Source organism: Hyaena hyaena, unplaced genomic scaffold, assembly GCF_003009895.1.
Source record: "Hyaena hyaena isolate Hyena2069 unplaced genomic scaffold, ASM300989v1 scaffold_94, whole genome shotgun sequence".
NCBI lineage: Eukaryota > Metazoa > Chordata > Mammalia > Carnivora > Hyaenidae > Hyaena > Hyaena hyaena.
The window spans coordinates 2,162,311-2,177,350 of NW_024080726.1; the positions used below are offsets into that span (position 1 = coordinate 2,162,311).

The 15,040-nt window shown below is 55.7% G+C and overlaps 1 protein-coding gene and 1 long non-coding RNA gene across 3 annotated transcripts in view; both read right to left on the reverse strand.

Annotated features, from left to right (window-relative positions):
• The window catches only part of SPSB1 (splA/ryanodine receptor domain and SOCS box containing 1), a 68,226-nt gene extending 62,711 nt beyond the window's left edge, over positions 1 to 5,515 (reverse strand). The window contains exons 1-2 of one of the 2 annotated variants that reach the window (XM_039235029.1): positions 5,146 to 5,515; positions 4,530 to 4,696 (exon numbers count right to left, since the gene is read on the reverse strand). In XM_039235029.1, the coding sequence (XP_039090960.1) occupies positions 4,530 to 4,696; positions 5,146 to 5,417 (439 nt within the window). In that variant the 5' untranslated portion in view covers positions 5,418 to 5,515. The remainder of the gene's footprint in view (positions 1 to 4,529; positions 4,697 to 5,145) is intronic. The other variant, XM_039235030.1, reaches the window with a different exon arrangement.
• LOC120233661 lies at positions 1,686 to 2,699 on the reverse strand. The gene is made up of 3 exons (XR_005528880.1): positions 2,615 to 2,699; positions 2,346 to 2,414; positions 1,686 to 1,864 (listed from the first exon to the last, which is right to left on the reverse strand). It is a non-coding gene; the product is annotated as an uncharacterized LOC120233661 (long non-coding RNA).
• Positions 5,516 to 15,040: the final 9,525 nt, after the last annotated feature.

The window sequence follows — 15,040 nt, forward strand, 5'->3', positions numbered from 1 at the left end:
TGAACCCCTTGGAGAGAAGGTTCCAATGTTTCCACTCCCGCCCAGGCCTCTTGCAAGAGTCCTAGGTCTAGCCGCCATCCGGACACATCCATGGACCCTTTCTACCTGGGACGGGTTCAAGGCACCTCCCATGCATGCCCTTGGCCCCCAGCCCTCTCTAGAGGGTCACCACCCACTGGGACGCCCCCCAAACATCTGCATGTCCAGTTCCCAAACCTGTGGGTTCCAGCTTGAAAACGTCACCAGCCTCCGTCCCAACCAGCAGGAAACAGATGCAGCGCAATACCAGGAAACACAGGTCCCCAAAGAGCCACAGCTGGGCGACTACCAGCAGCCTGTCTGGCAAGGGCTGTCCACAGCTGGGGCAGCTGTCAGGAGCTTGACACCAGGTAGAGACGGGTTCCTCCTCCGCGTGGCGTTTCCGTCCCACATGCCCCTGAGTCTTGGGCCCAAATCACCCAGCGCCTCCCTCATTTTCCCAGAGGCACCCGGAGGATGGCAGGTGCCCCCACACACCTCCATCTGTCCGTCACCCGCAGAGCGAATTCAAGGTGGTTAAGCTTGGGTTTAAGCATGGGCCGGGCGCCATGTTTGTTGACAACCGACTTCTACGTCCCCTGCGGCCCAGGCGCTATCTCGAACGTCCTTGCCTGCGCAAGGCCCAGCCTCCAATGGGGGGCAAAGCAGGGTTGAGTCTTTCCAGTTCCCCTCCCCCATCTCCAAGAGAGCCCCATGGGAGCTGATGGGGTTTGTCACATGACCAACGGATTCATCCATTTGTCATGTTGAGCAATGAACAGGATTTTTAAAACACAAAACAAGCAAGTGGCTCCCCAGAACTCTGGGGGTGGGAGGCAAGAAGACAGATGCCCCAGTGAGCTGTCTTCACCTTGCCACAGCCAGGAGGGACCCTCAAGTCCAAGTTGGGAAGAATACGCTTACCCCAACCTGCCCCCAGTAGGGTCCCACTCTACCTCTTTGAGACTTGATATTTATTTCCCCTTAAATGCTTCAAAACGACTCACAGACGACCCGAGAGTTGCTTCAGAACAGTCCAGCCTGAGTGTGCACACGTGTACGTAGACATGCGTGTGGATGGGCACACACGTGTGTGAGTGGGGACGTGTGTATGTGCTGACACGTGAAGCCGGTGAGGGCACCTTAGACTCTTCTCCCAACTTTGGTATATGTTGGAAATTTTCCATGGTAATAAAAAGTTTTCATTAGGAACAAAATAGCGCCTGCTTCTTGGAGAAAAGGCTAAGGTGATGGAGGTAGCATACTGTGTTGAGTAAGAGCTTATGCACCAAAATTAGGGTTAGAGTTTTACTCTCACCACCTGGTAGCAGCAAGACTTTGGCCAAGTCATGTGGCCGTCCCGACCCCAGGAAACCCAGCTCACTGCCCTGGGTTCCTAGGAAAAGCACAGGGTTAATGTGTTAAGGACTCAGATCAGAGCCTGGTCCTAGCACGTTCTATAAAACCATTTTCCTACCACTACCATCATCGTCATCATCACCAGCATCATCACCACCATCTCCAATAACATCCTGCCTGTAATGCACTTAGCAGCACGCGCCCGGCACCTGCCTCTGGGCTAGACTTTCACTCTTAGATTAGACTTTCGCTCTCTATCAGATAACTGGGAAAAGGGAAAGCATCAGGTTGAAAGTCCAAAACAAAAGTGCGTTTAAGTCTGGATTTCATCCGTCAGGCTTGTGTGGGAGGGACAGGGTTATGCGTCCTTGGGCGGAGAGATGTGCACCTACCCCCGCCCGGTGCTTTGGTCTGATAAGGATCCTTTTCTCCAGCTTTTCAGGAACCCGAAAATGAACCGATGAGGCACACGGGCCACGACCTATTTCTTGAAAAGAACTGGTGTGAAATTCCAGGACAAAACTCTGAACACTGTAGAGTCAGGGGTTTTTGCTAAATGTGCCAATGCATCGACGGGCAAGTCTCTGCCCACCCGAGGAGGGGGAAGGTCCAGGAAGGGGACCGGGCGCGGCGAGGAGAGCACAGACTCCATCGCCCTTAGTGAGCAGGGACAGCACTGGCCTCGGCCAGCTGGACCCCCGGCCCGTTCCCAGGCTCCAGTGGAGAAATTAAACATCTACACCGACTGCCCAGAGGCCCGCAGGGTTTTAGATGGCAGCCGCAGGAGCCCGCTCAACGGTGGTTTTAGCCTTGCTGGAGCAGCCCAAGGAAGGCAGCCTCAGCCAGCAACAAAGTGACGTCACCCAGGGCCCCCGGCTGGACCACTCCTTCCTAGGAGCCCTGCAACCCCGAACCCACAGTCTCCCCGTAGCCCCGACCTCCCTGAAGCCAGATCTGCCCCTGCTCACGAGCGTCAGAACCACTGTGGGCCTTGGACCACTGCCTTCATTCTGTTTGCTTCCCCGGTGGTAGCCAGGCTGGGAAGGAAAAGGATTTGTAAAGTTATTACATTAGGCCACTCCACACCTCCCCATTTGCAAACACACACACTCTCTCTCTCTCTCTCCCTCTCTCTCTTTCTTTCCCTCTCCCTCTTTACTGGATAAAACCCTCCCTGCAGAAGAAAAAGCAGTAAGAGAATAAGAAGTGGTTAAAATTATCTAATCCACCCCATCACCTGACAGCTGGGCAGCCGTGAGGTGCCCGGCCGTGACCTCAGCACCGGAGGCTGAAACCCACAGCCACAGCCAGGGCTCTGGAGACTGTCCGCGGCCCTGGGTCTGCAGTTTTCGTAAGCCAGCCACCCTCTCTGGGCCTCTGCCGGGAAGGGAAAGGCCTACAGAGATGTCTACGTAGGTGCCCTGTAAGTAAGATGGGGCTTCCTCAGCTCCAGGATTCCTTAGCAGGGTGGAGGTGGGGGGATGCCTGTCTACACCCCTTATGCTTAACCTAGCGCTTTCCACAACCCAGAGGGGGAGTATCAGAAAGGGATGGGGCAGAGAAGGGAGCAGCCTTCCCCCCCCTCCCCCGGCTTTCCTTGCTTGCTGTCCTCAACAACCAGGGATGACATTCCGGTCCCCCTCCCCGAGCTGTCCTACCCCAGGAGAGAATTCTACCAAAGACACCAAACTGGAGTCACCAGGGATGGCGTTTTGTTTTGTTTTGTCTTGTTTTACCATCGCCACCTGTTAAAACTCAGCTCATGACCAGTTTCTGATGCTACCGGCTGGAGTGTTTAATTAAATATTACTCACTCAGGAAGCAGCCCCTGCCAACTCACCCCCCTTACCGTGCAGTTCATTTTCAAAGAAAAAGAGAGAGGGAGAGAGAAGAAGGAGCCCGGGTCCTCCTTGGCTGACACCACCGGAGGGTGTCCCTGCGTCCGGTCCCCGCACAGCCCAAGCAAGGGAAGTCAAGCAACGAGCTCTGGGTAAGCAGCAGCCCCACAGCCAGGTTACCACGGAGGGCAGGCACACACTCACTCGCCGAGACGCACACTCACCCCACACAGACACGCTCACACACACTCCCCCCAGGCACACATGCAGAGACACAGGCACAAACTCACCCGCAGTCATACAGAAACATTCAGACACACAAAGACACAGAAACACAGGCCAGACACACACTTCTCACCCTGACACACCCTCAGACACACCCACACAGCCAGGCTCAGAGACACACAGACCTCTCACACACAGACACGCACCACACTCACTCACACACACACTTGTAGCCTCCCATCAGGGCGAGCCACCGCGCCAGGGGCCAGTTAAAATTCCGGGGACCTTTGCCTTGAACTTGACCAGGACAACTACCAAGTCCGCACACACCCCGGGCGCGCGCGGGTTGACGCATTCCTCGGCTCCTCCGACCCACCCAGGCCGCTCTGGTTTTTCTGTTCTAATCGATTTGCTGACACAACACTCGGCTCCCCCTCGGTTGCCGGGAGAAGCTGCGGCGGCTTCGGGAGGGCGGAGAGGGCGGCGCCGTCCGGGGTGTCGCCCGGCGGGCTCCCCGGGGAAGGCGCGGAGGGCAGGGCGGGGGAGCCCCGAGGGGGCCAGTAGGGCTGCGCTGCAGATTCGGGTCCCGACTGGCGGGAAAAGCGAAACTAACTTCGCGGAGCGGGGTCGCGCTGCCCCCGTGTGGGAGGGGCAGGTCAGCACCCCTGCCTCCGCCGCGGGGACAGTCGCGGCAACGGAGGCCCCCGGGGCCCCTCCTGCACCTGGAAGTCTGCGGGGGCCGCTGCGCGTCCCGGGTCCCCTCCCCGGGTATGCAGTAGCTGAGGCTCGACCCCGGGCGCGACGGTGGCCGCGGCCGCCGGGGACCCCCGCCCGGTCTCGCCCCCGCAGGTGAGATCCCCCGGCCGCCGCGACCCGCAGGCGTCCTCAGCGGCGGCGGCGCTGGGCGGCGCCCTGGACCCCTCGCCCGGGACCTGCGGCGAGAGGAGGGTTCCCCGCGGGACCCTCATCCGCCACCAGGTCTCCCGCGCCCAGCCCCGCGCCCACCACTCGGTCCCCGAGTGCCGCGATCCCCGCGCCCTCCCCGCCCGGACCCCCCACCCACCCGGTGCCCGTGCCGGCTCTGCCTACCGCGCCAGGGAGGGCCGCCGCCGCCGCCGCCGCTCTCCGGGGCCGAGGAGGCCGGGGCGCCCCGGGCCGCGCCCGCCGCACGGAGCGAAGTCGCCTCCTCCCGCGGCCCCGGCGCCAGCGCCTGGAGCCTGGTTCCTGCTGCGAGCGCGCGGGCAGCCCGAGCGCGACTTCGGTGCAAAGAAAAAGCAGGCGAGGGCTTTAAAGTGCAGGGGGGGGGCCCGCGCGCCGGGGGGGCGGGGCTGGCTGGCCCGCCCCGCCCCGCCCCGCCCCGCCCCTCGGCTCCCGCCCCGGCTCCGGCTCCCGCTCCCGCTCCCGCTCCCGCGCGCCGGGCGCTGGGCGGCGGGGGCGCCCCCGGTGCCGCGCGCCCCCTCTGCCGCCCCCGCCTCCGCCCGCACCCCTGCCCCATCCGGAGGCCGTCGGGGCGCGTGCGGGGCGGCACCGGAGCTTCCGTCCCTCCGGAGGCGTCTTCGGGAAGCGCCGGGCAGCGCCTTCGCTGGGCGAGAGGCCGGGGTTGCAACACCCCGCGGGCCGCGGCTAAGGGGAGCGGGGGGAGGGGGGGTGCTTACTAATAATAATTTTTTAAATCTCTCGGGAGGGTGGGGGTTGTTGCACTAACCTTGGGAGCAAGGCCTTGCTTGCCTCATCTGAAATTCCCAGCAGCTTCAAGTTCCGTAATTCGAAGGCACCGGAGAGGAGGACGGAGGGTCGGTGCCCCCAGGGATGGGGCTCCCTGGACCCCCAGACCTCGCGGGCGCGGGCGCGTTGGCTCAGGGCATACAGCAGGCGGCGCTCCGGGAGTGTTGTCGAATGAATGCGCGAGCGACAGCCTGGTGGTAGGTCCTCCACCCCGAGGAGACTTCTTACAGAGTCTTGCGGCCCTTGGCTCATCCAAGGAATTTGCCTTCTGAGCCCTAGAACCGGGAACGTTCTAAAGAAATTAGTGTCTCAAGAGTAACCTCTCCCTGCTTTCCTCCACCCTTTGCTGTGTGCGGTGTCCATTGAAGTGGGTGGAGAATTAGCGTGGTTGGAGCTGTAACAGTGTGGTTCCCTAGTTATTTCATCTTTGCGTACCGCTCTAGAACGTTCTAGAACGGGACCGCTGTTGCTCCACCTTTACTACTGAGAAAGAGCTGGACTCTTAAAGCTCCCAGAGTGTGACGTCTTCACGCCTCACTGTGCTGAAGATCAGTTTTGTTTTGTTTTAAAGTCGGTTTATTTTGAGAGAAGGAGAAAGTGGGAGTGGGGGAGAGACAGAGAGAGAGAACCCCAAGCAGGCTCTTTGCTGTCAGCTCTGAGCCCGGCTCGGGGCTCGAACTCACCAACTGTGAGGTCTTGACCTGAGCTGAGATCAAGAGTAGGGCGCTTAAACGAAGGAGCCACCCAGGCACCCCTTTTTTTTGTTTTAAAAAAATTACTAAGCCCCGACTGGCTGCCTCGGGCAGAGGGAACCCAGACCACTGGGGCGCGCGGCCATTGTCAGCAACCCAGGGCCCTTGGAATGTAAAGAGAGCAAGGGACCCCCTTTTAACACTTTGCAGTGTGAGAATGTTAGTTGTCCCAGGATGTAATAGCCTTTGGGACCATGCGAAAACCTCCAGGAAGGAGGGGGTCTTTCCGAGTTACTGGTACACCTGGGAGTGGTCTAATTCTTGCAAAGTACAGCACTTCTGTGCTTGGGTCTGTCCCCTGGAGGAGGAAGCAGGGTGTGTTATGCAGGGCGTATGCACCCCTCGCCAGCCACTGTTCTCTCTTGGGGCTCTTGCTGCAGCATCCTGAGTGGAAGTCCTCCAGGCTCCGCCTCTTGTTCTGGAAAAGACCTTTGGGGCAGACTGGGGCAGACAGTGTGTAATTCAAGTGGTGAGATCTGTTCATTTGGGGCCAGAGGCCTTACCTTTGATGTGTGGGCCCCAAAATAGATGGTCCCCAATTAGGAGCCCTCAGCACCCCTACTCCACCCTCCTTCGGCATTAATCTTGAAATCTCAGCTCTGAGCCAGTCGGGTAATTAGATCCTGCTGACCTAAATTTCCCAAAGTAACCTCTGGGGAGTAAGCCTTCCTTCCTCTCCTCCAGGACCCTGGGCAGGTGGGCAGGACCACGCTGGAAAGCTGGCCATCCAGCAGTGACCCGGTGCCACATGGAGCACTGCGGAGCAGTCGTGGATACCAGATTGTGAGAAAGGGGTGTGTGCTCAGCCTATCAGTGCTGATACTACAGTTTGCTAAAAAGATACAAAATCTTGCAATATTGTGACATCAGCTGATAGACATCCAGGAATTTGAGGACTGACTCCAGTCTTAACCCATCTGTGCTCCACTGGGGTGAGCAGGGAGGGGGGCGGCTCTGGGCCTGGTCATGCCACCTCCTGACTCCACTCCCCTACCGCCCCCAACCCCCACATTTCATCACTGATATCTGCACATACAATTTGTTCCCTTCTGTAATCTGCCTCAGGAAAATGACGGGAAGAAATGACTAGATAGCAAATTAATATCAGCTGTTTTTTTCTGACGATGGAAAATCTGTCCGGGGAGACCTTGGACACCTTTTCAGCCTTAGAACGGAATCTGCTGTCCTCACAAGCTCTTGTCTCCTGGGGCACCCACCTTCTCTGGGTCCCTTTTGCTCCCTGGAATGAATGGACAAGGGATTTAGAATTAGAAAAACCCCAGCTCTGCCATTCACTGCCTGTATGACCTTGAACAAATTACTTGACCTTTCTGAGACTCCATTTCTCCATCGGTAGAACAGCTCTATGTGTTTGTTTCCCATGATTTGGTGGGGGTGGGGAGGGGCAAATCATCGACAAATACTGAGTGCAACACATGAGGGGCAATGTGTTAGAAGGAAATCAGAGGTTTTTGAGGAATTTCAGAAAATAGACACATTTTAGATATTATTAGTGACAAAAAAAAAGCAATAACAAACTCCGGGAAAAGCATGGGATCCACACACGAAAGGTTGGCAAGATTCACCAGAACAGAAAGAACACTGAAGCATATGAATAAAATGTAGGCCCATTCTGCATCCCTAACATAAGATATACTTATCTCATGAAATTGAAATAGAGTGGACCTTATCTTACAGAACTTTTATCTTACAGCTTTCATGAATTAGTACATTGATTCATTTCCTAGACTCTCAGCCTTAACTGGCTTTGGGTTTCACACAGAGGCATGTACTGTTAGACAGTGACACCTGCTGGTGAGTTACAGTATTGCAGTGCAGCTCTATCAGACATTCATCAAGAGAATAAAGGGAAAATGCCGGGCAGAGTTTGGGAGCTTTAAATGAGACGCTAGGTGATAACCAAGCTTCAGGAGACTTCCTGTGACCTTGAGAAGAGATGATTTTAGGCTCATGGCACTAATTATTGCAAAGTTCTTCAAAAACACCTCCAGTGAATTAAAAATGAGCAGGCTGTGGTCTTGGTACCTGCCTTAACTCTTTACCAGAGTCCTTCGGTGGGTTTTGTCCCCTTGGGATGACATCTTTAGTGTTACAATAAAACCCCATAATAGAAGGGAAGTGACCCTCCAAGTATTTGTTCATTTAATCATTCGCTATTTTAAAAAATTAAATAGTGAGGCGTTGAACAAATAAATATTGAATAGCAGTACTCTGCACACAAGAGAAAGAAGAGTAAACAAAATAGACCAGGTTCCTGACCTTAGAGAACTTCAATTTAAGTGGGAGAGTCAGACAATAAAAACAGTAAGAGAGATCATTTCAGATAGTAACAGGTGATAATAAATCATCATTTTATGTAAGTTTGCTCCATGGTCTATTTTTCTTTAGACAGAGATCTGTATTCGGTGGCCTCAGTTCAGACTTGGTTCAGACTCTACATAAAGATTCTAAAAGGTCATCCTTCTGTTCCCAGAATGACAGATCAGAGACCCCCAGTAGTCTGGGACACGTTTTTCCTTCCCGTCGCCCACAGCAAGACTTGCTGTGTTTGGTAGACACCCTGAAAATGAGCCCAGACTGACGGGCCCAGCCTTTCTCAGGGTTCCCCAGCCCCAGCCAGGGGGTCAGCTGCCTCACTCCCTCAACAAGCTCTTACCAGGAAGGAGCCACAGGCTCCTCTGTGCCAGGAGCCTGTGAAGTTAGCATTGATCCCACAGAGAGCAGTCTGGAGAGTGAGGATGGACCAGCTCCCATCGTCACTCCTGGGACAGCATCTCCAAGACCTTGGAACATTGGCTTTGCCATCCCTCTACAGACAGCCTGGCACATTCTGGCTGCGGATGGTGATACCAGCTCTAGCTGGCAGGACTACTTCCTCATCAGGGATGCCCTGAATTGTTCTCTCTAGGGGATATCAGGTGGGAAGAAGGCAGAATTAAGGCATCCAAACCCAGACGACAGTCACAGATACATACATACATATATATATTTTTTAAAGCTAACATTTGTTGACTGCTTATAATATGCCGGGTACTGTGCTCTGCTCTTTACACGTACCATCTCGTGTGACCCTCCTACGAGGTAGGAACTATGATTGTCTACATTTTACAAATGGAAAGCTGGGATACAAAGTGGCGAAGCAGATCACCCAGAGTCGCCTGGCCAGAAAGTGGCAGGACCAGGACTTGAATCTGGAGAGACTCAAAGCCCCAGCTGTATGTTGGCTCTGGCTGGATGACACCCCGGGAACCCAAGGCACCAGGAGCGCCAAGTGGCAGAGAGTAGAGTAAGTGCCACCTTATCAGCCTGTGGAGGGGGTTGGGCACAGAACAACAGCCAAAGGGGAGACAAACCAGGTGAGGAAATGAGTGGACAGCACCTACGAGGGGTGGCTCTGTGGCCAGGTGGAGGGTCAGCAGAGTGACCGAGAGAAGAGTGAGGTGCCAGATGGCCAGCAGGAGACCCAGCTCCATGTTCCATTCATTTGACGCCCCCCACCCCCAAGGAACTCCCCACACCGTCTACTCCTTGTCACCTGCCTTACACACCCATCCCATGCCATGTGTACTGGGGTTGAAGAGCTTGCCCCCCAAAATCCTTGACCACCCACAACCTGTGAATATGACGTTAAATGGAAATAGGTCCATAATGTCATCAAGTTGAGATGAGGTCATGCTGGGCCAGGGTGGGACCTAATCCAATGGCACGTGTCCTTATGAGAAGAGGGAGTGTGGACACAGAGGAGAATGTGACGTGACGGCAGGGATTGGAGGGAGGTATTTACAAGCCGAGGATCACCAGCAAGCACTACAAGCCACCCGAGGCAAGGAAGGATTCTCTCCCAGAGCTTTCAGAGGGAGCGCGGCCCTGCTGACAGCCCGATCTTGGACTTCCAGCCCCCAGAATGGTGAGAGAATACGTTTTCTGATGTTTAAAGCCGCCCTCGGGGAGTGAGGCACCTGTCCCCCGGATGGCCGCCACGGCCCCCTCACCCGCCTCCCTGCTGGCACTCCCGGCTCCTCCGATCCGTTTCCCACGCAGTGGAGAAAGTGTTCTTTGCAAGATGAATACGGTCCATGGCCCCCACTCAGCAGAGTCCAGGATTCGCACCATCCCCCCAGGCTCTAGGTGGTCTGGCTCCCGCTGCCCCACCAGCCAGCCCCGCGTGGCGCCCTGTCCCCCCTCTCCTGGCTCTGCTGCTTTCCTCCGAGCTCCACACCACCTCCCACCCCCTCACCCCCTCCTTGGGCCTAGGAGCATCGCCCCACAACCTCTCCGCCTGGATTTCCATCCCGGCTGTGCTTCCTGCTGCCACCACCGGCTCCTCCCCCTGCTCCCGCCCCCGCTCTACCTGACCTGATCATTGACTCCCACTGCACCCCGTCCCATTTACCCTGCCCTGCACTTGTCACAGGGAGAATGTTATGCTTCTCGCAGACCTTAGCACGCGTGGGCCCTTGTAACAGTCAGCCGTTGCTGCGCAACTAACCACCCCCAAAACTGTGGCTTCCAGCCACCATCATTGATGCTCGCTCACATTTCTGCCGGGAGGGGGGGTGGTAGCTGGTCCCGCTGGGCTTGGCTGGGTGACTGTGCTGTGGGTGACTTTGCCTGGTTTGTCTCACTGATCTTCTCTCCATGTCATATCCTGGGACTGAGACGGAAGGGGCGCTGGAAACCTCTGGGAAGCCCAGCAATTGCAGTCTCTGCCTGAGTCATGTCTGCTCACCCCCCTTAGTCAAAACAGTCACACGGCTGAGCCCTCGTCCCGGGGGGGGGGGGGAGGGCTTTCTGCAGTGGCTGGGGCGTGGGGGACAGTAAATACTTACTAAACAATAATCTAATCTCCTCCCATCCTCGATCAATATTTGTCGACTAAATACATTTGCTTGAACAAGGTTAGTCGCACGGAGATGGAGGGATAGTCGTTGGAAAGAAAGGCACGGGGAGGAAGAAGGCCTTGGGAGGGTCCTGAGTGCTTTGCACGGTTGGCAGGTCCTAGTCCCGCTGCTGAACTTCAGGAAAATGTCCCTGGAGACCCCACAAGTGTCAGCATGGTGCTCCCGCGGGGAGAACACAGGACGCTCACCACCGTCCCCGCAGGGTGAGAAACAGCGCCCCCTCCAGGCCCCTTCATACACTGGCCTCTTGTGCCTCACTGCCCACGGCTGCTGCCGGGTCAGGCCTGGGTGTCGCTGTCCCCCCCGCCCGTCTGCCAGGGCTCACCCTCCTTTCACCCTCCTTGTGGTGAGAGCCCCCCGCCCCCGCCTCCCCTGTCCTGGAAGCTGCCTCAGAGACCCCCCTCCCCAGAGGCACCTTGGGGACCAGGCCAATACTTCCCTTCTTCACCCAGAACATTCTCTGGGGAACCTTTGACTCACAGAATCCCCCAAAGTCAGCACTCGGGGAAGGGAAGATCCTTGAACACCACGATGGCCAGGTGGGGAAACTGAGGCACGTGGGTATAAGTGACTAGCTCAGGGTCTCAAAATTTGCCGGCACAAAAGCCGGAGATTATCTTCAGTGCTTTAGATTTAAGTTCCAAAGGGGAAGCAGAACTATGTGTGAAGTCTCTCTCTGTACCAGTGACACAAAGCCGACTGAGAAGTCACATGCAGGAGCCCCTACCTTCCTCCAGAGCGGGCCCCACGCCGAGCCCCAGACCCCTGGATAGGGCATTATTGTTATTGGTTTTGATATTATTTCTGTTGTGCAGGTGACTCACAGAAAGACAGGTGGCCAAGCGAACTCAGGCACCCAACCCGCTGGGGTGAATCCTAGGCCAACCACGACTTTTGAAGAATCGCCTAATTGTTCTTTGCTTTAGGCTCCGCCTCTGTGAAATGGGGAGAATGACAGCGACCACATGAGTGTCCCAGCAGACCCCGCCTCTGTCTCTCCGTCTCCAGACCAGGCATCACTGGGACAACACCCCCACCCCCTTTGCCGGCCTGCTGCCCCCCAAGTGGAATCAGGCCATGGCCCCCGGGTGCTCCTTTGACTTCCTGTGTGGGGCTCCCCGGTGGATGCCAAGCTTGGGGAAGTGTGGGACCTTGGCTCGCTCGCGCGTGGGCAGCCCAGAGGCGCAGATGGCCAATGCCCGTCGGGGCAAACCTTTGCCTACTGGGCCCCGGGGGCCAAAGGAGAAGCTCTTGTTCCAGTGGCTTCCCTGGGAGGCTGAGCGAGCAGAGGCTGTAAGACCAGCTCAGGGAGCCCCTTCACACCGCGTCCCTCTCTTTCCCCGTCGCCTTTCCCTCACCTCTGGCCCGCAGGTGGGCACAGGCATTGAGAACATCAGTGTTCACTCTGAAAAATCCTTCGATCGGTCCCTGGCTCAGAGCCTCCGTAGGCGACAGCGCCCATGGCTGTCCCTGCTGTCACTGTTATCCTCATCCCAGCAGGGCTTTCAGGAGGGGGACTTCGATGACACACAGCCACCAAACACTCCGACTCATTTGCCTCCCTCCCAACACTGCATTAAAATGGGTTTTTTTTCAGGGCGCCTGGGTGGCTCAGTCATTTGAGCATCTGACCAGCTCAGGTTGTGATCTCACAGTTCATAAGTTCAAGCCCCGCATGGGCTCACTGCTGTCAGCGCAGAGCCTGCTTCAGATGCTCTGTCCCCCTCTCTCTGCCCCTCCCCTGCTCGCGCATACTCTCTCTCTCTCTCAAAAGCAAATAAACATTAAAAAGATTTTTTTTTTCAAGTATGAATGCATGAAGACAAAGAGGATGGGCAAGATGATAGCTGATAAGGGCTGGCAACAAGATTTCAGGGAAGGAAGTGGTGGGGCAGACAGAGCACAGTCAGTGTCCGCAGGGGGAGCACCTAGAAGCCGGCCACCACACCCTGCAGGGCTCTGAGGAGGAGAGACACTAGGGAGCTGCGGATCCCGTCCCTCCCTCTGCCAGTGGCATGAGGCTGGAGAGAAGGGGGGCCTTGGTTGAAAGCGAAGGGACCGGATTCACAGGTGCAGCCTGCTGACCAGGCGCAGCCAGGCTGTTTCCCACCCACCCTGGGGAAGGGCATAATCAATCCGGAGGTGTCCTGGGCGCAGGACACCAGGCAGAGAGGAGGGGTGGGGGCTATCGCGGGACCCCGCTGAAAGCAAGGGGGTAAATCTAAGTCTGCAGCTGAACCGAGATCCTGCCCCCTCCTTCCTCATGCCCCAGGGCACTGGCTGCCTTTCCCCCAAAAACGAGAGACCCAGTGGAACTCCTCTTGGGAAATGACCTGCCCAAGAGATTCAGAGGGAAAAATTAGTGACAGGGAATTAAAAGACAAGACTCTGCTCAACTACAGAAAATACACACACACACACACACACACACACACACACAAATCCCAGAAAGGCAATGTAATCATAGTGTACTACAATGGCTCTGCTGTTAACACTATTTAGATACTCATAAAATGGACACAGCGAATACCAACTTACTCCAATGTTGTGATTTAACTCTATTCTGAAGTTGGAAGGAAAACACGGAACGGAAGATGGTGATGATCATAATAACATTAATGGCCAACATTTATTGAGAGCCTCTTACGTGCTGGTCACTGACTGCTCGCACGAGCCTGGTGGGGTGGGCACTACTACCCCAGACTACAGATGAGGAAAACTGAGCACCGATGAGGCAAAGCACTCGTTCAGGGTTGCTCCGTTGTAAGAGGCAGAGCCAGGTTTCGAATTCGGGTAATCTGGCTCAAATTATTCTCTTCTATGTCGTTTCTTAGATTTTAGATATTTAGGTGGTATCAAAACAAAAAGAAATATGAAACTGGAGTACAAGCAGGCTACCGAGAAATAAGGCAGTAGATATCCAAAATAATGGCTAAAAAGAATTGCAAGTAGTCACTGCTTGGGTGCAGCACTTGGGCGTGGGGGTGGGGCAGGAAATTGCTGGGCTGTTTGGTTTTGCTCGTATCCCTCCAGTATTTTAAAAACGACTTGTATGTATTATTTTGGTTTGGATACAAATCAAATTGAGAGGGACACCTGGGTGGCCCAAGGGTGGCCCACTGGTTAAGTGTTCGACTTTAGCTCAGGTCATTGATCTCCTGGTCCGTGGGTTCGAGCCCTGTGCTGGGCTCTGTGCTGACAGCTCAGAGCCTGGAGCTGCTTCGGATTCTGTGTCTCCCTCTCTCTCTTTGCTTCTCCCCGACTCATGCTCTATCTCTCTGTCTCAAAAACTGAATACATATTTTTAAAAATTAAAAAACAACAAATCGAATCAAGAAAAGGAGCTTCAAACGGTACAAAAGGGATTCCCAGTCTCCTCCCACTAACGCCTAAGAGGTCAGCCTCTGGCCAGCTTCTTCTGTGTCCTCCAGACCTGTCTGGGTTCTCTGACGTGGGGGCTGCACACTGCACCCGCCAGATATCCTTTTCTTTTTTTTTTTTCTAAATGTTTTATTTATTTCTATGAGAGAGAGAGAGAAACAGCGTGAGCAGGGGAGGGTCAGAGAGAGAGGGAGTCACAGACTCTGAAACAGGCTCCAGGCTCCGAGCTGGCAGTCAGCAAGGGCCCGACGTGTGGCTCGAACCCACGAACCGCGAGATCATGACCTAAGTAAAAGTCGGGCGCTTAACCGACTAAGCCACCCAGGCGCCCCACCAGATATCCTTTTCGAATCTTCCCACTTTTTTTTTTTAAAGATTTTTTTTTTCATGTTTGTTTTTGAAAGAGCGAGAGAGAGCTCAAGTGGGGGAGGGGCAGAGAGAGAGGGAGACACAGAATCTGAAGCAGGCTCCAGGCTCTGAGCTGTCAGCACAGAGCCCGACGCGGGGCTCGAACCCACGAACCACAAGATCGTGACCTGAGCCAAAGTCAGACGGTTAACCGACTGAGCCCCCCAGGCACCCCTGTATCTCCCTCTTAATGAGCTGTCTTGGAGATGGTCCCCATCAGGGTCTCTCTAGATTTCCACCGCACGGGTCCACGGGCATCTAGCCAGGTCTGCCAGCCGCAGGGGGACCTAGGTGAGCGCTTCCCCAAGTGCCTGAGGACCTGTATGGAGTCAGCCACCAAGATGTGGGAGCAGCGCCATCAAGCCCAGTGGCCTTTTGTCCCAGGGAGAGTTCACACCCCGAGGGAGAGCTC